Source organism: Hemiscyllium ocellatum, chromosome 5 (assembly GCF_020745735.1).
Source record: "Hemiscyllium ocellatum isolate sHemOce1 chromosome 5, sHemOce1.pat.X.cur, whole genome shotgun sequence".
NCBI lineage: Eukaryota > Metazoa > Chordata > Chondrichthyes > Orectolobiformes > Hemiscylliidae > Hemiscyllium > Hemiscyllium ocellatum.
Window position 1 is genome coordinate 64,962,621 of NC_083405.1, and position 20,884 is coordinate 64,983,504.

The 20,884-nt window shown below is 44.8% G+C and overlaps 1 protein-coding gene across 2 annotated transcripts in view; it reads right to left on the reverse strand.

Moving 5' to 3' along the window:
* The window catches only part of mocos (molybdenum cofactor sulfurase), a 241,952-nt gene that overhangs the window by 98,777 nt on the left and 122,291 nt on the right, over positions 1-20,884 (reverse strand). For both annotated transcript variants that reach the window (XM_060824831.1, XM_060824830.1), the window contains exon 8: positions 7,971-8,405. In XM_060824831.1, the coding sequence (XP_060680814.1) occupies positions 7,971-8,405 (435 nt within the window). The remainder of the gene's footprint in view (positions 1-7,970; positions 8,406-20,884) is intronic.

Consider the following 20,884-nt stretch of genomic DNA (forward strand, 5'->3'; position numbering starts at 1 on the left):
CTTGCCAAGACTTTCAGATAGCTATATTAAATCAATATGCTTATGGCAATGGTTTACCCTCACTGGAAGCTCTCACATAGATCCATATGGTTGTTTCCCTTGACACTCATGCTCCACCAGATGTGCATGTTGTATTAGTGAGCACTGGTGAAAAGAAGGACAAAAATAATACAAGAGCATGATCAACGAACAGGCAGATGGTTCTGTCTGCATGAAGATGGGCAAAGAATTTTGCGCAACCACATGGGCTCATGGAAAACTCATGAAAAGACACAACTGCCATTGTGGTCAGCCTAGGGCATATGACATTGAAATAAGCAATGGTCAATTCCTGAGAAGAAACAGATGGCATATACAAACTGCATATCATCAACTACCTGTACAGAAAACCATGACCTAAGATTCTAAGATGTCATGCCAGACCACACACTGAAAAGAGGTACAGGAGTAGGCTATTCGCTCTACCATTCAATATGATCACGGCTGATCCCATCTCAATGTTAACTCCCACTCCCTCCCCATACCACTCAACACCTATAGCCCCTAGAAATCTGTTTCTTTCTTTAATATATTCAGTGGCTTTCAACATATTCAACACCACACATCTTCGATAAAATAACACACATGAATCCTGATGACAGTTAACACACCTCAGAATGAAGTTGCATGGCATATAGAGTAGATTTGGTTGTGTGAAAATCCATCAAGTCTGAAAGTTTGACATGGATAGAGAGAATGGGCTGAATGTTACACTTGTTTGGCTAAACCCAAGTTGTGTCAACTGTTTTGGAAAGTTTTTTGCCACAGGTCCTGGGAAGCTTCCTTGCTATATCTCACTAAACTCATCACATCAATTACCAACCACACCCCATGGCATGTTTTTGCCCCATCTTATTATGGCCATTCTGCGACCAATTCACCATTCAGCAGACTTCTACTAAAGACCAATGGCCATCATGCCCATGCCATCCTTAAAAGGCTTCTTAGATTAAGCACTGACAATCCAGTGTTGCTCCTCACCAATGTCAGCCCCAAAATCAGGCTGCCCACAGCACATAGCCAGAATGGCTAATGCTCCATTGCACAAACAACCTCATTTCCTCTCCCTAATTCCTTTTTAACCATCATGACACACACTTTACCTGTCTGTAGTTGCATTGCACTCTGTAGGATAAGATGCAGGAGTATGGTAGATCATTCAGCCACTCGGGTCTGCTCTGTCATTCAATGAGATCACGGTTGATATGACATTCAACTTCATTTTCCTGCCTTTTTCTAGAACTAATGATTACCTTCCAGATTAAAAATATGTCTATCTCAGCCTTGAATATATTTGTCTGAACACCTTCTAAATCAGCGCTAGTCTACTGCAGACCCACATCTTGTCAATGTCCAATAGGGAATATTACTTGCCAGCAAGCAATTGAACAATTCCAAACAAAAACTTTTATTTGCAGAATGAAAATGGAAGATAAACTAAACTAACAGAGGCTGAAGTGTGCCCTGACAATGCCAACCAGATTTGTGCATCATGATCAAAGGTTAATTTACAGTTCACGATTGTATGCAGCATCTAGCTCTCATCTATTCGAAGTGGGTTTCAATGACCTTCCATCTGGCTTGTAGAACATGATGCAGCTGAGCTCTGTCATGCACAACAGCAGTTTTCTCCTCCTCATTGTCCTTGTTCTCCTCCCCCTTGGAAGACTGCTCCCATTCTCCCACACCCGCAAACCTCCGAATCCTGCTCTAGCATCCAGTACATGTTTCAGGACATAATGCAGCCTGTTAATAAACCTCAAGGTATTTGTCCCAACAAAAATGCAACTTTCTGTGGTATATCCTATGTGAACGAACATATAAAAAGCATAGAATGGATTCATATCAACTTGGGGAGGCATGGTGGTCCAGTGGTTAGCACTGTGGCCTCACAGCTCCAGGGTTCCAGGTTCGATTCCACTCTCAGGTGATTATCTGTGTTGAGTTTGCACGTTTGCCCTCTATCTGTGTAGGTTTCCTCCCACAGTCCAAAGAAGCAGGTTATAGAGTCATTGAGATGTACAGCATGGAAACAGACCCTTTGGTCCAATCCATCCATGCCAACCAGATATCCCAACCCAATCTAGTCCCACCTGCCAGCACCCAGCCCATATCCCTCCAAACCCTACCTATTCATATACCCATCCAAATGCCTCTCAAATGTTGCAATTGTACCAGCATCTTCCAACAGCTCATTCCATACACATACCACCCTCTGCATGAAAAAGTTGCCCCGTAGGTCTCTTTTATATCTTTGCCCTCTCACCCTAAACCTATGCCCTCTTGTTCTAGACTCCCCGACCCCAGGGCAAAGACTTTGTCTATTTATCCTAATTATGCCCCTCATAATTCTGTAAACCTTTTTAAGGTCACCTATCAAATTCCGACGGTCCAGGGAAAACAGCCCCAGCCTCTTCAGCCTCTCCCAGTAGCTCAGATCCTCCAACCCTGGCAACATCCTTGTAAATCTTTTTTGAACCCTTTCAAGTTTCACAACATCTTTCCGATAGGAAGGAGACCAGAAATGCACGCAATATTCCAAATGTGGCCTAAACAATGTCCTGTACAGCCGCAACATGACCTCCCAACTCCTGTACTCAATACTCTGACTAATAAAGGAAAGCATACCAAATGCCTTCTTCACTATCCTATCTACTTGCGACTCCACTTTCAAGGAGCTATGAACCTGCACTCCAAGGTCTCTTTGTTCAGCAACACTCCCTAGGACCTTACCATTAAGTGTATAAGTCCTGCTAAGATTTGTTTTCCCAAAGTGCAGCACCTCGCATTTATCTGAAGTAAACTCTATCTGCCATTTCTCAGCCCATTGGCCCATCTGGTCAAGATCCTGTTGTAATCTGAGGGAACCCTCTTCGCTGTCCACTACACCTCCAACTTTGGTGTCATCTGCAAACTTACCAACTGTACCTCTTATGCTCGCATCCAAATCATTTATGTAAATGACAAAAAGTAGAGGGCCCAGCACCGATCCTTGTGGCACTTCACTGGTCACAGGCCTCCAGTCTGAAAAACAACGCTCCACCACCACCCTCTGTCTTCTACCTTTGAGCCAGTTCTGTATCCAAATGGCTAGTTCTCCCTGTATTATAGCCTTGCTAATCAGTCTCCCATGGGGAACCTTGTCGAACGCCTTACTGAAGTCCAAATAGATCACATCTACTGCTCTGCCCTCATCAATCTTCTTTGTTACCTTTTCAAAAAACTCAACTAAGTTTGTGAGACATGATTTCCCATGCACAAAGCCATGTTGACTATCCCGAATCAGTCCTTGCCTTTCCAAATACATGTACATCCTGTCCCTCAGGATTCCCACCAACAACTTGCCCACCACCAAGGTCAGGCTCACCGGTCTATAGTTCCCTGGCTTGTCTTTACCACTTTTCTTAAACAGTGGCACCACCTCTAGTCTTCCGGCACCTCACCTGTGACTATCGACGATACAAATATCTCAGCAAGAGGCCCAGCAATCACTTCTCCAGCTTCCCACAGAGTTCTCGGGTACACCTGATCAGGTCCTGGGGATTTATCCTCCTTTAACCATTTCAAGGCATCCAGCACATCCTCCTCTGTAATTTGGATATTTTGCAAGATGTCACCATCTATTTCCCTACAGCCTATATCTTCCATATTCTTTTCCACAGTAAATGCCGATGCAAAGTATTCTTTTAGTATCTCCCCCATTTTCTGTAGCTCCACACAAAGGCCACCTTGCTGATCTTTGAGGGGCCCTATTTTCTTCCTAGTTACCCTTTTGTCCTTAATATATTTGTAAAAACCCTTTGGACTCTCCTTAATTCTATTTGCCAAAGTTATCTCATGTCCCCGTTTTGCCCTCCTGATTTCCCTCTTAAGTATACTCCTACTTTCTTCATACTCTTCTAAGGATTCACTCGAACTATCCTGTCTATACCTGACATATGCTTCCTTCTTTTTCTTAACCAAATCCTCAATTTCTTTAGTCATCCAGCATTCCCTATACCTACCAGCCTTCCCTTTCACCCTGACAGGAATATACTTTCTCTGGATTCTTGTTATCTCATTTCTGAAGGCTTCCCATTTTCCAGCCGTACCTTTGCCTGAGAACATCTGCCTCCAATCAGCTTTCGAAAGTTCTTGCCTAATACCGTCAAAATTGGCCTTTCTCCAATTTAGAACTTCAACTTTCAGATCTGGTCTATCCTTTTCCATCATGATTTTAAAACGGATAGAATTATGGTCGCTGGCCCCAAAGTGCTCCCCCACTGACACCTCAGTCACCTGCCCTGCCTTATTTCCCAAGAGTAGGTCAAGTTTTGCACCTTCTCTAGTAGGTACATCCACATACTGAATCAGGAAATTGTCTTGTACACACTTAAGAGATTCCTCTCCATGTAAACCTTTAACACTATGGCAGTCCTAGTCGATGTTTGGAAAATTAAAATCCCCGACCACAACTACCCTATTATTCTTACAGATAGCTGAGATTTCCTTACAAGTTTGTTTCTCAATTTCCCTCTGACTATTGGGGGGTCTATAATACAATCCCAATAAGGTGATCATTCCTTTCTTATTTCTCAGTTCCACACAAATAACTTCCCTGGATGTATTTCCAGGAATATCCTCCCTCAGCACAGCTGTAATGCTATCCCTTATCAAAAATGCTACTCCCCCTCCTCTCTTGCCTCCCTTTCTATCCTTCCTGTAGCATTTGTATCCTGGAACATTAAGCTGCCAGTCCCGCCCACCCCTGAACCATGTTTCCGTAATTGCTATGATATCCCAGTCCCATGTTCCTCACCATGCCCTGAGTTCATCTGCCTTCCCTGTTTGGCCCCTTGCATGGAAATAAATGCAGTTCAATTTATTAGTCCTACCTTGTCCCTGCCTGCCCTGACTGTTTGACTCACTTCTGTTCTCAGCTGTGCCTGTCTCAGATCGATATCTTTCCTCACTATCTCCCTGAGTCCCACCACCCCACCTTACTAGTTTAAATCCTCCCAAGCGGTTCTAGCAAATTTCCCTGCCAGTATATTAGTCCCCTTCCAATTTAGGTGCAATCCGTCCTTCTTGTACAGGTCACTTCTACCCCAAAAGAGATTCCAATGATCCAAAAATGTGAATCCTTCTCCCATACACCAGCTCCTCAGTCATGCATTCATCTGCTCTATCCTCCTACTCCTGCCCTCACTAGTTCGTAGCACTGGGAGCAATCCAGATATTACTACCCTTGAGGACCTCCTTTTTAAATGTCTGCCTAATTCTCTGTAATCTCCCTTCAGAGTCTCAACCTTTTCCCTTCCAATGTTGTTTGTTCCAATGTGGACAATGACCTCCTGCTGGCCCATCTCCCCCGTGAGAACATTCTGCACCCTCTCTGAGACATCCTTGATCCTGGCACCAGGAAAACAACACACCATTCTGCTTTTTCTCTGCTGGCCACAGAAACATCTCTCTCTGTACCTCTGACTACAGAATCCCCTGATACAATTGATTTCTTGGAAGCCGACGTACCCCTCGTTGCATTACAGCCAGTCTCAACACCAGAAACTTGGGCTGTTCGTGCTACGTTCCCCTGAGAATCCATCACTCCCTACATTTTCCAAAACAGCACAGCTGTTTGAAATGGGTATATCCACAAAAGACTCCTGCATTAGCTGCCTACCTCTCTTACCCTTCCTAGAGTTAATCCATCTATGTGACTGTATCTGAGACTTTCCCCCCTTCCTATTTCTGCCATCCATCACATACTATTACTGTTGCAAATTCCTCATCGCTTCTATCTGTCTCTCCAACCGATCCACTCGATCTGATAAGATTCGCATCCAACAGCATTTATGGCAGATATAATCCGCAGTAACCCTTAAACTCTCTTTAAACTCCCACATCTGACAAGAAGTACATATCACTTCACAATCTACAGACCCAGAAAATAACACCGTCTTATTCCTCCACAAACACTGCCCCAGGTTAAATTAATAGCTATGGTTTATATTTTATGTTTAGTCAAGAGACTTATCTCCAAAAACATATAATCAAGAAAGAATCCACTATACTCACTACTGCAGTCTTTCTCTTGGACTTAAAACTACAATTAACTTATCTGATTCTATGCTGTGAACTTTGCCCAACAGTTCCTCCAAGATTAGTTGTGAATTTCACTGTTTGTTAATTTTCCCAGATGCACTCTGATGTCCAGCGATACACGAATTCAAACATAAAAGGTGGTAACTGTGCAGGTTCTCTTTCTCTCTCTCTGTCTCCTGCACTGTCCTCACCATGTGCTTCCTTTGTTTGCTCTTCTCCCTTTTAAAATTGCTGATGTTTTGACTTTTTTTCCCCCAAAGTTCCAAAACAATGCAACAGCATATAAAACAGTAATTGCTGCTCCTGGAATTCAAGGAAATCACCTCCAACATCTAAAATATCACGAAAAAAAGGAGCAGCTCTTACAGCCAGAAATTTTTCCCGTCCTTTTATGTGGATTGACCGTAGTTTCCAGGGATCCCATAGTTTCCAGGTTCGATGGATGAGCCACGAGGAATGCAGGGATAGGGTAGGGAGTGAGTCTGGGTGGGATGCTCCTCTTCGGAGGGTCAATGTGGACATGATGGGCCAAATGGCCTGCTTCCACACTGTAGGGAATCTATGAATATCAGTACCTCAATAAAAATCTCACATAGAAAGTACTTTTAGGATACTAAATTTTACCCAGATTACCATTTTCCAAAAATATTTTATCATATTTGATTAACAATATAATCCTAAATCCACATTAATAGTAGAAAACATGTATGCAAATTTATCATGTTGCATTTACATTATCTGACAAATGAATGGCGCTGTATTATCAAATTAAATGACTTCTGCAAATCCTTCGTCACCACTTATTCACAGTATCTGAAATTTATAATGTAAAAATTAGTGCAACTCCACATCATAGCTCTTGTTGGAGCTGCATCACTAAGTATACTTATGGGAAAAAGATGAATAATATAAATATATAACATACACTTGACAATCTCCAGCAGCATTGTATTCTGTAAATTATGCAAAATGGCCTTTCTCTCTCTGTCCTTTGTACTTTGTTTCCATGTCTCTATTTTTCTGTCCTTTTTTTTCTCTCACTAATTTGTTTTTCATTTTTCTCTTTCTCTCCCATTTCTTTCTCCAGTGGCATTGTGTTATGTGGCAGGTAAAGAAGCCAACAAATGTACATACTGTATTTGGGGTTGGAGTTGGTATTGTGGATAAAGTGTAATCTTGAATGATCTGTTCACATTCGCTCTGCTGCAGTCACCTTTTTTTTAACCTTTCTCTTCGATTCCAATAAGTTATTTTTCACAATTCTTAACTCCAGCAATAAAACTTAGTAAAATCTTGCTTTCAACTTAAAAGAGAATTAATGGGAGAAATCATGTATTACTGCAATATTTGTGCACTACGATTACAAAATTAAGTTTTTGTGAGATGACTTCCGCGAGGGAAGAAAGATTCCTGTCTCTGCACAAATAACCCAACCGTGTTTTGTAATGAAGGCGAGCTCATTTATATAATTCTCAGTCAGTGTATGGTTCATGATGCGCTGTGAATTCAACAGCTACAGTGTGTATAAAATCAGAATATAGTACAGTCGTAAGTAGAAGACATCTGACAGCTCATAAAAAATTCATTTTTTGTTGTCAATTGTGGAGATTTAGAGGACTGTCATAACAGAAAAACAACAATGGAGAGAATATGAAAGGGTGGTCTTTTAAGTAAATGGTTCAATGAGATTCCTAGATTGACAAAACTATAAACAGTCCTTTTCAGTGAAATCTTTATGTCTGTATTAAATCTGTATAATAATGACCATTAAAACATGGCATGAATGGCAATAAAGAACTTCAAAATACTAAAACTTTTGCAAGAGAAAAAGAAAATTTCACACCCACCTCAACAGCAGCACAAGACTTGATCGGGTATAAGTAGATGTTGGTGAGTGTGATTGACTCACTGTCGTTGATTAATTTGGAAGTTTCTTGGTTTTCAACCAACTTGAGCTGATTATCTGAAGAGTTCTGAGATAGGGGAATCTCAATTCTGGCAGAATTTTGTGCTGCAGCAATTTCTGAAGAGATTTTGTTTGTTGTTTCATCTGTGCGATGTCCTGCCCACGATTCATCACGTCTTCTCATTGTTCCACACCTTTCAAGCATGGACAAAGTGTCTTTGTCAAAGCAAACTGGCTGCTTAACAAAACAACCAACAATAAATTTTAAAAACTTTTGTGCATCATCAAATGTAGACATGTAGCCAAAGGATATTCGGACTGATCCGGTGGGGCGGCCGTCAATCAAATCCAAAGAATCTCCACAGACATGACCTGCCTAATTGTAAAGAAATAAGAATATTTAACATTCTATCCATCAATTTTCATCAGCCACTATTTTTGTCAGTAATCATATTCATGGGCTTAGATTCAGATCCTAAGACACACAGTGAAATTTGAGTCAAAAAAATCTGGAAAGCTAGTCTAGTAGCAACCATGCAACAATTACAGAGTGTCGTAAAAAAACCATCTGGTTCACTCATGTTCTTTAGGTCAAGAAGTCAGGCATCCTTACCTGGTCTGGCCTGCTTGTAACTCCAGACACACAGCAATGTGGTTGATGTTTCAATGCCCTCTGAAATGGCCCAGTGAGCCACTTAGTTCAATGGCAGTTAGGAACAGGCAAAAAATACTAGTCTTGCCAGGGATGCCCTCATCCCACGCAAGAATCAAACTGAAAAATAACTGCCAGTCAAGCAGAGGTAGATGTCTGCAATTTATTCACAACTGGAGAGAGACCCAGGTCACAAATGAATGAGGGCAGGATGGAGGTACATGGAGGAGGCTGCAGTCTGGAAGGTGCATGGGAGACTACAGATTGAAAGCAAGATCAGGGAAATGGTTCCCAGCTGAACCCAACCCTTTCTCTGATATCTGGTCCCTCGGTCAGAGATCTCATTCTTACAACCTGCACAAGCAAACTACCAGTAAACAACACTGTTGATTCTCATGGAATGACGGCTCTACTCACGATGACTGAATATCAGCAGAGGTACAATGAGGCCATCAAGTGGGCCTTAACTTCAGATAGTACAGTCAACAACACCTCATATTACTTTGTTGGAGACTGGGAATGTTTAGAAGAATTAGAGGCAATTTCATAGAAACTTACAAAATTCTAAAAGGGATAGACAGCTGGTGAAGAAAAAGATTTTTCCTTGACATTTGAACCAGGGGACACAACCTCAGAAGAAAAGACAAGCCATTTGGAACTGAGGTGAGGAGGAAACTCATCACTCAGAGGGTGGTGAATCTTTAGATTCTTCACCTGAGAGAACTGTGGAGAGTTTGTTATTAAGTGAGTTCAGATACAGTTCCAGTTACTAATGATATTGAGGAATATATGGATAGTGTGGAAATATGGCACTGATGCAGATGACCAGCTGTGATCTAAAATGGCCGAGTAGGCTCAAGGGGCTGAATGGCATACCTCTGCTCCTAAGTTCTTATGATCGAAAGGAAAATGATGCAAGAACCAGTGGTTGAACTGGTTAGTCCTGGCTTTAATGGATAGGAAATAGGTAGGCACGTTTACATATACTTGAGTAGATTTCTGAGTCAGTGCTGTATTGGACAGCTTGACTGGAGGGTTGGGTGTTTCTAGATTATTTTAAGACAGAGTTAGATTGTTTCTTAATCAGTAGGGGATCAAAGGTTACAGGAAGAAAGCAGAAGAATGGGATTGAGAAATACATCAGACATGACAGAATAGTGGAGTATACGTAATAGGCCAAATGGCCTAATTCTGCTCCTATATCTTATGGTCTTATGGAGCACAAGTCTTCAGAATCACAGATTTTTGCTGCATCCAATATGTTCAGTGTTCCTTTACATCTAGATGACACATTTCTCGCAGTTTCTCATCTAAACATATTCACCTTACACATCTGTTAATAGGAGAAAGATGCACAAAACATGAAGCAGCTGCACATCTTGAGCAGAGTGAAGGTTTCATCCAACCTGCAAACTATCAATTCTTTTGAGGAGGAACTATCTAGGTTTTAGACATGAAAAAGGTGGGCAAAGAAGATGATGGAGTGTAGTGAGGTAGACAGAAGCAATGAGGGTCAGACTCCCCACAATCATGGTCTAATGTATATTTGTTTTAATCCTTATAGAATTTAGTCATAAAAATCTATAGCACGGAAACAGACATTTTGATCCAACCAGATATCCTAAATTAATCGAGTCAATTTGCCAGCATTTGGCCCATATGCCTCTAAACACTTCCTATTGATGTATCCATCCCAATGTTGTAATTGTACCACTTCCTCTGGCAGACACACAACACCTTCTGCGTAAAACGTTTTCATCTAAGGTTATGATTTTCTAAACTTCTGTAAGGTGATCTCTCAGCCTCCGACACTCCGGGGAAAATTGCCCCAGTCTGTTCAGCCTCTCCTTATAGCTCAAATCCTCCAACTCTCGCAACAACCTTGTAAATCTTATCTGAACCCTATCAGATTTCACAACATCTTTTCCATAGCAGGGAGAGCAGAATTGAACACAATATTCCAAAAGTGCTGTACAGCTGCAACATGGTCTTCCAACTCCTACATTCAATGCACTGGCCAATAAAGGCAAGTATACCAAAAGCCTCCTTCACTATCCTATCTACCTGCAACTCCACTTTCAAGGAACTCTGAACCTGCACCCCAAAGTCTCTTTGGCAAAAGTGAAGACTGCAGATGCTGGAGACCAGAGTTGAAAAATGTGATGCTGGAAAAACACAGCAGGTCAGGCAGTAACTGAGGAGCAGGAGAAATGACGTTTCGGGCATAAGCCATTCTTCAGGAATGAGGCTGGTGTGCCAGGCGGGCTGAGATAAAAGGTAGGGGGGAGGGGATTTGGGGGAGAGGCGCTGGGAATACGATAGGTGGAAGGAGGTGAGAGTGAGGGTGATAGGCCGGAGAGGGGGTGGGGGCGGAGAGGTCGGGAAGAAGATTGCAGGTCAAGACGGCGGTGCTGAATCTGGGGATTGGGACTGAGAAAAGATGGGGGAGGGGAAATGAAAAAGCTGGAGAAATCTGCATTCATCCCGTGTGGTTGAAGGGTTCCTAGGCGGAAGATGAGGTGCTCTTCCTCCAGGCGTTGTGTGGTCAGGGTCTGGCAATGGAGAAGGCCAAGGACCTGTATGTCCTTGGCGGAGTGGGAGGGGGAGTTGTGTTCAGCCACGGGATAGTTGTGTTGGTTGGTGCGGGTGTCCTAGAGGTGTTCCCTGAAACGTTCCGCAAGTAGGCGGCCTGTCTCCCCAAAGTAGATGAGACCGAATCGGGTGCAACGAATACAGTAAATAATGTGTGTGGAGGTGCAGGTGAATTTGCAACGGATATGGAAGGATCCATTGGGGCCTTGGAGGGAAGTGTGGACGCAAGTTTTGCACTTCTTGCAGTTACAGGGGAAGGTGCCGGGAGTGGAGGTTGGGTTGGTGGAGGGTGTGGACCTGACGAGGGAGTCGCGGAGGGAGTGGGCTCTCCGGAACACTGATAGGAGTGGGGAGGGGAATATATCCCTGGTGGTGGGGTCTGTTTGGAGGTGGCGGAAATGACGGAGGATGATACGATGTATTTGGAGGTTGGTGGGGTGGAAGGTGAGGAGCAGTGGGGTTCTGTCCTGGTGCCATTGGAGGGGCGGGTTTCAAGGGTAGAGGTGCGGGAAGTGGAAGAGATGCGGTGGAGAGCATCATCGACCACATTGGAGGAGAAATTGCGGTCTTTGAAAAAGGAGGCCTTTTGGGTTGTTCGGTGGTGGAATTGATCCTCCTGGGAGCAGGTGCGGTGGAGGCGAAGGAATTGGGAATATGGGATGGTGTTTTTACAGGGGACAGGGTGGGAGGAGGTGTAATCTAGGTAGCTGTGAGAGTCGGTCAGTTTGTAGTAAATGTCTGTGTTGAGTCGGTCGCCCGAGATAGAAATGGAGAGATCTTGGAAGGGGAGGGAGGAGTCTGAGACAGTCCAGGTAAATTTGAGGTCGGGGTGGGAGATGTTAGTAAAGTGGATGATCTGTTCAATCTCCCCGTGGGAGTATGAAGTAGCGCCAATACAATCATCGATGTAGTGGAGGAAAAGATGGGGGAGTGGTACCAGTGTAGCTGCGGAAGATAGACTGTTCCATATATCCAACGAAGAGGCAAGCATAGCTGGGGTCCATGTGGGTGCCCATGGCTACTCCTTTGGTTTGGAGGAAGTGGGAGGATTGAAAGGAGAAGTTGTTCAGCGTGAGGACCAGTTCAGTCAGTCGAAGGAGGGTGTCAGTGGAAGGGTACTGGTTGGGTTGACGCGAGAGGAAGAAGCGGAGGTCTTGGAGGCCTTTGTGATGGGGGATGTAAGTGTACAGGGACTGGATGTCCATCGTGAAGACAAGGCGTTGGGGGCCAGGGAAGCGAAAATCATGGAGGACGTGGAGAGCGTGTGTGGTGTCTCGAATGTAGGTGCGGAGATCTTGGAATAAGGGGGACAGGACAGTGTCGAGGTACACAGAGATGAGTTCAGTGGGGCAGGAGCAGGCTGAGACAATGGATCGGCCAGGACAGTCGGGTTTGTGGATTTTGGACGGGAGGTAGAAACAGGCGGTGCGGGCTTGTGCGACCATGAGGTTGAAGGCAGTGGATGGGAGATCCCCTGAAGTGATAAGGTTATGGATGGTCTGGGAGATGATGGTTTGGTGGTGGGAGGTGGGGTCATGGTCAAGGGGGCAGTAGGAGGAGGTGTCTGCGAGTTGGCGTCTAGCTTCAACGGTGTAAAGATCGGTGCGCCAAACTACCACTGCGCCTCCCTTGTCTGCCAGTTTGATGGTGAGGTTGGGTTAGAGCAGAGGGAGTGGAGAGCTGCGTGTTGTGAGGGTGAGAGGTTGGAGTGGGTGAAAGGGGTGGACAGGTTGAGGCGGTCAATATCGCGGCGGCAGTTGGATATGAAGAGATCGAGGGCGGGTAAGAGGCCAGCATGGAGTGTCCAGGTGGATGGGGTGTATTGGAGTCAGGAGAGGGGGTCATCAGAGGGTGGGCAGGAATCCTGTTTGAAGAAGTAGGCATGGAGGCGAAGGCAGTGGAATAAATGCTTGATGTCTAGCTGCGTGTCGAACTCACTGATTCAGGAGCGTAGTGGGATGAACGTGAGGCCTCTGCTGAGGACTGATCGTTCATCCTCAGAGAAGGGGATGTCTGGAGAGATGGTGAAAATACGGCAGGGTTGGGAGCTAGGACCTGGTGTGGGGCTGAAACTGGGGCAGAGTTAGGCTTGGGGGCAGAGTTAGTCATGGGGACGGAGATCGACGTGGTAGCTGGGACCTGGTGTGGGGTTTTCTGGAGGGATGGTGAAAATACAGCAGGGCTGGGAGCTAGGACTTGGTGTGGGGTTTTCTGGAGGGATGGTGAAAATACACCGCTGAAGCTCGACGCCAACTCAAAGACACCTCCTCCTACTGCCCCCTTGACCATGACCCCACCTCCCACCACCAAACCATCATCTCCCAGACCATCCATAAACTCATTACCTCAGGGGATCTCCCATCCACCACCTCCAACCTCATAGTTCCACAACCCCGCACCGCCTGTTTCTACCTCCTGCCCAAAATCCACAAACCCGGCTGCCCCGGCCGACCCATTGTCTCAGTCTGCTCCTGCCCCACTGAACTCATCTCTGCAGACCTCGACACTGTGCTGTCCCACTTAATCCAAGAACTCCTCACCTACGTTTGGGACACCACCCACGACCTCCACCTCCTCCATGATTTTCGCTTCCCTGGCCCCCAACGCCTTGTCTTCACGATGGACATCCAGTCCCTGTACACTTACATCCCCCATCACAAAGGCCTCCAAGACCTCCGCTTCCTCCTCTCCCGCCGACCCAACCAGTACCCTTCCACTGACACCCTCCTTCGACTGACTGAACTGGTCCTCATTCTGAACAACTTCTCCTTTCAATCCTCCCACTTCCTCCAAACCAAAGGAGTAGCCATGGGCACCCACATGGACCCCAGCTATTCTTGCCTCTTCGTTGGATATATGGAACAGTCCATCTTCCGCAGCTACACTGGCACCACACCCCACCTTTTCCTCCACTACATCGATGATTGTATTGGCGCTACCTTGTGCTCCCACAAGGTGGTTGAACAGTTCATCCACTTTACTAACACCTTCCACCCCGACCTCAAATTTACCTGGACTGTCTCAGACTCCTCCCTCCCCTTCCTAGACCTCTCCATTTCTATCTCGGGCGACCGACTCAACACAGACATTTACTACAAACCGACCGACTCCCACAGCTACCTAGATTACACCTCCTCCCACCCTGCCCCTGTAAAAACACCATCCCATATTCCCAATTCCTTCACCACCGCCTCATCTGCTCCGAGAAGGACCAATTCCACCACCGAACAACCCAAATGTCCTCCTTCTTCAAAGACTGCAATTTCCCCTCCGATATGGTTGACGATGCTCTCTACCACATCTCCTCCACTTCCCACACTTCCGCCCTTCAACTCCGCCCCTGCAATCGCCACCAGACAGAACCCCACTGCTCCTCACCTTCCACCCCACCAACCTCCGAATACATCGTATCATCCTCCGTCATTTCCGCCACCTCCAAACAGACCCCACCACCAGGGATATATTCCCCTCCCCACCCCTATCAGTGTTCCGGAGAGACCACTCCCTCCACGACTCCCTCGTCAGGTTCACACCCCATACCAACTCAACCTCAACTCCCGGCACCTTCCCTTGCAACCGCAAGAAGTGCAAAACCTGCGTCCACACCTCCCTCCAAGGCCACAATGGATCCTTCCATATCCGTCGCAAATTCACCTGCACCTCCACACACATCATTTACTGTATCCGTTGCACCCGATGTGGTCTCCTCTACATTGGGGAGACAGGCCGCCTACTTGCGGAACGTTTCAGGGAACACCTCTGGGACACCCGCGACAATCAAACGAACTGTCCTGTGGCTGAACACAACTCCCCCTCCCACTCCGCCAAGGACATGCAGGTCCTTGGCCTCCTGCATTCGCAGACCCTGATCACACAACGCCTGGAGGAAGAGCGCCTCATCTTCCACCCAGGAACCCTCCAACCACATGGGATGAATGTAGATTTTTCTAGCTTCCTCATTTCCCCTCCCCCCACCTTCTCTCAGTCCCAACCCCCAGATTCAGCACCGCCCCCTTGACCTGCAATCTTCTTCCCGACCTCTCCGCCCCCACACCCTCTCCGGCCTATCACCCTCACCTCCTTCCACCTATTGTATTCCCAGCGCCCCTCCCCCAAATCCCCTCCCCCCTACCTTTTATCTCAGCCTGCCTGGCACACCAGCCTCATTCCTGAAGAAGGGCTTATGCCCGAAACATCGATTCTCCTGCTCCTCGAACGCTGCCTGGCCTGCTGTGCTTTTTCAGCATCACATTTTTCAACCCCAAAGTCTCTTTGTTCGGCAACACTCCCCAGGATATGACCATTAACTGTATAAGTACTGCCTTGATTTACCTTTCCAAAATGAAGCACCTCGCATTTATCCAAATCAACTTCACCTGCAACTCCTCAGCTCACTTGCCTATCTGATCATGGTCCCAGTGTACTCTGAGTTAACCTTCATTGTTGTCCACTATACCACCAATTCTGGTGTCATCTGCCAACGTACGAGGCATTCCTCGTCTATTCACATCCAAATCATTTATATAAATGACGAAAAGCAGTGGACCCAAGACTGATCCTTGCGGCACAATGCTGGTCACAGGTCATTAGTCCAAAAGGCAATTCTCAACCACTACCACTACTTTCAAGCCAATTTTGTATCCAAATGGCTAGCTCTCCCTGTATTCCACGTGATCAACCTTGTTAACCAGTCTACCACACAAAACCATTTTGAAAGTCTTGCTGAAGTCTATATAGACTACATCCACCACTCTGCCCTTATCAATCCTTTTTTCACTTCGTCAAAAAACTCAATGAATTTTATGATTCACTTTCCATGAAAAAGGCATGTTGACTATCCCCAATCAGTCCTTTCCATTCCAAATATATGTAAATCCTGTCCCTCACAATTCCCTCCAACAACCTCACAACTGCAGATGTCAGGCTACTGGTCTATAGTTCCCCAGCTTTTCCTTACAACCTTTAAGATTAGATTAGATTACTTACAGTGTGGAAACAGCCCTTCGGCCCAACAAGTTCACACCGGCCTGCCGAAGCGCAACCCACCATACCCCTACATTTACACCTTACCTAACACTACAGGCAATTTAGCATGGCCAATTCACCTGACCCACACATCTTTGGACGGGAGCACCTGGAGGAAGCCCACGCAGACATGGGGAGAACATGCAAACTCAACACAGTCAGTCGCCTGAGGCAGGAATTGAACCCAGGTCTCTGGCGTTGTGAGACAGCAGTGCTAACCACTGTGCCACCGTGTCGCCCACTAAAGTAGTGGCACCATGTTGGCCAACCTCCAATCTTCCGGCACCTCACTTAGAGTCATAGAATCATAGAAATGTAAGCACGGAAACAGAGCCTTTGGACCAACTTGTCCATGTCGACCAGATATCCCAACGTAATTGAGTCCCATTTGTCAGCACCCGGCCCATATCCCTCCAAAGCTTTCTTATTCATATACCCATCCAAATGCCTTTTAAATGTTGCAATTGTACTGGCCTCCATCTCTTCCTCTGGCAGCTCATTCCATACACGTACCACCCTCTACGTGAAAAAGTTGCCCCGTAGATCTCTTTTATATCTTTCCCCTCTCACCCTAAACCTATGCCCTTTAGTTCTGGACTCCCCTACCCCAGGAAAAAGACCTTGTCTATTTATCCTATCCATGCACCTCATGATTTTATAAACCTCTATAAGGTCACCCCTCAGCCTCCGATGCTCCAGGGAAAACAGCCTGACCCTAATCAGCCTCTCCCTGTAGCTCAAATCCTCCAACCCTGGCAACTTTCTTGAAAATCTTTTCTGAACCCTTTCATGTTTCACTTGGAAGGAGACCAGAATTGCATGCAATATTCCAACAGTGGCCTAACCAATGTCTTGTACAGCCGCAACATGACCTCCCAACCCCTGTACTCAATACTCTGACCAATAAAGGAAAGCATGCTAAATGCCTTCTTCACTATCCTACCTACCTGTGACTCTACTTTCATGAAGCTATGAACCTGCACTCCAAGGTCTCTTTGTTCAGCAACATTCCCTAGAATCTTACCATTAAGTGTATAAATCCTGCTTTTCCAAAGAGTAACACTGCCCACCAATCACTTCCCTAGCTTCCCACAAAGTTCTAACGTACACTTGATCAGGATCCAGGGATTTATCCGCCTTTATGCATTTTAAGATGTCCAGCACCACCTCATCTGATTATGGACACTTTTTCAGATGTTGCTATTTATTCTCTAGCTTCCATATCCTTATCCACAGTGAGCACTGATGCAAAATACTCATTTAGTATCTCACATATCTCCTTCTGTTCCACACATAAAAGCCTTGTTGATCTTTAAGGGGTCGAGAGTGTGATGCTGGAAAAGCACAGCAGGTCAGGCAACATCCGAGGAGCAGGAGAATCAATGTTTCGGGCATAAGCCCTACTTTCTCCCTTGTTACTCATTTTTTTTTACCTATTTCTTGAATCTCTTTGGATTCTCCTTAATTCTATATTTCAAGGCTATCTCATTTCCGTCTTGAGCATACTCCTACTGTCCTATACTCTTTGCTCGAGCCCAGCTGTCTATATTTGACGTATGCTTCATTGATTTCTTGACCAAAGCCTATATTTCTCTGGTCATCCAGCATTCCCAACACTTACCAGCCTTGTCCTTCACACTAACATGAACATATTGTCTCTGAATTCTCATTATCTCATTTTTGAAGGCCTCCCACTTTCCATCAATCCCTTTATCTGCCAATAGTTGTCCCCAATCAACTTTTAAAAGTTCTTTCCAAATATCATCAAAACTGGACTTCGTCCAATTTAGAACGTTCACTTTCACATAACTGTTTTAAAACTAATAAAATTTTGATCACTTTGACTGCAAAGTGCTCTCTACCCCCCGACACCTCAGTCACATGCCCTGACCTATTTCCCATGAGAGGGTAAAGTTTTGTTTCTTCTCTAGTTGGTACATCCACATACTGAATCAGAAAATTTTCTTGTATATATTTAACAAATTCCTCTCTATCTAAGCCCTTATCACTGTGGCAGTTCCAATCTATGTTTGGAAAGTTAAAATCCCTTACCATTGCAACCCTATTATTCTGACAGATAACTGAGATTTCCTTACAAATTTGCCTGTCAATTTCCCGTTGGCTATGGAGTTCTATAGTATGATCCCAATGTGTTCTACAATTATTTATAGAGGTTTCAGCATTTCAACCAAATGTGATGAAGTGTTTCCAATCTAAGCCTTACTGTAAGGTTGTTCCATTGATGTTGTTTCACCCAATTAATTGGAAGAATTAATAGAGCTTCAGCTAACCACTTGACAGCATCTTGCAGCAGGGAGAATGGTGAGTGCCCTCAGAACTACAGTTACTGTGTCCCTAACTGTTACGCACAAAATACAGGGACACTGAACCTCTGATTCAGTAAACAAAGATAGCGTTAGTTTATCTTTGCCCTTTGTGTTTCCCATTAATATTTACTTCTCACTACAGGTGGTGGAATGATGTCTTAAGATCTGGCTACAATGCACATCCTTGATCAACTTGGGTCCATGCCTGCAATTGTTTTGGTGTTTGAAATATTATTGGCACTGCTTACTTCAACAAAGTGAAATGATTGAAGGATCGCATGTTGAAAAGACATAATTTCATCAAGCTAGTGCCCAACTCTGGTTCACTGGAGATGGCAGGACGCTATGCAAGAATAGCATCAGATTAAATGAGCTGCAAATATGTGAAATCTCAGGAAAGGGCTATGTTCATGCAGTAGTACCAAACCATCGAACAAAGGAAAAAGAACAGTACAGCACAGAAACATGCCTTACAACCCACCAATACTATGCCAATACATGATGCCTTTCTAAGCTAAAAACCTTTTGTCCCTACACAGTCCATATCTCTCTATTCCCTGCCTATTCATGAATCTATCAAGGTGCCTCTTAAACATTGTTATTGCATCTGTCTCTACCACCTCCTCTGGCAGCACTTTCCAGACACATACCACCATCCTCCATGTAAAAGACATGCCTCTCACATCTCCTTTAAACTTGCCCCTGTTACCTTAAACATATGTCTCCTAGTAATGAACACTTCTACCCTGAGAAAAAAGTCTCTGACTATCCATTCAATCCATGCCTCTCATAATTTTGTAAACTTGTATCAGGTTACTCCTTGGCCTTCAATGTTGAAGTGAAAACACACCAGGTTTGTGCAATTTCTCCTCGTAGCTATTACCCTTCAAAACAGGTAACATCCTGGTAAACCTTTTCTGTACCCTCTCCAAAGTCTCCACATCCTTCTGTTGGTGTAGTGACCAGAACTGTCTGTAATATTCCAAATGTGGCCCAACTGAAGTTCTATACAGCTACAACATGACTTGGTAATTTTTAGACCCTGTACCCCGACTGATGAAGGCAAGCATGACATATGCCTTTTGGCTGCCTGATCCAACTGTGTTGCCACTTTCAGGGAACTGTGAGCCTGTATGTCTAGATCTCTCTGTGTGCTAATGCTTCTAAGTGTTTTGCCATTTACTATAAACATTCCTCCTTGCAAAATGCATCACCATGCATTTGTCCGGTTTCAATTCCAATGGCCGTTTCTCTGTCCTAATCTCAGGCCTAACTACATCCTACTGTATCCTCTGGCAATCCTTCTCACTATGCGCAGCTCCCCAAATCTTTGTGTCACCTGCAAACTTACTAATCAAGCCGTCTATATTTTCCTCCAAATCAATTTTATGTATATTACAAACACCAGGGTCCCAACACTAAATAAAAACCAAAAGAACTGCAGATACTGTAAATCAGTAACAAAAACATAAATTGCTGGTAAAGTTCAGCTGATCTGGCAGCATCTGTGAAGAGAAATCAGAGTTAACATTTTGAGTCTGGTGACCCTTCTGAGGAAGGTCACTCGGACCTGAAACATTGACTCAGATTCTCTTCACAAATGCTGCCAGACCTGATGATCTCTTCCTGCAATTTCTGTTTTTGTTAGGGTCCCTGCACTAATTGCTGAGGATACCACTGATCACAGTCAGAAATTAAACCCTTCTACTGCTACACTAGTCTTCTATGACCAAGCCAGTTCTGTATCATCTTACCAGCTCACTGCTGATCCCACGTCAGTTCACTTTCTGTACTGCTTGCCATGAGGAATCTTGTCAAAGGCTTTGCTAACGTCCACGTAGACGAAGTCCACCATTCTGCCCTCATTAATCATCTTTGTCGCTTCCACAAAACACGTAATCAATGATGTGAGATACAATCTCCTCTGCTAGTAGTCATGCTATCTGTTGTTCCTAAGTCCATAGTTTTCCAAATGTGAATAAATCCTGTACTTAAGAATCTTCTCCAATAATTTCCCTACTACTGACGTAAAGCTCACTGGCCTATAATTTTCCAGATTATCACTGACATCCTTCTTGAACAAACGAACATCACTGGCTATTCTCCATTCCTCTGGGATCTTGCCTGTGACTAAAGAGGATACAAAGATTTCGTAGAAGGCCCCAGCAATTTCCTCCCTTACCTCCCTTTGGCACATGACTTCTTCAGGGTAGTGCCTTGCAGCTTCAACAATGATTTTCTCTCCATCAATAAGGTCAA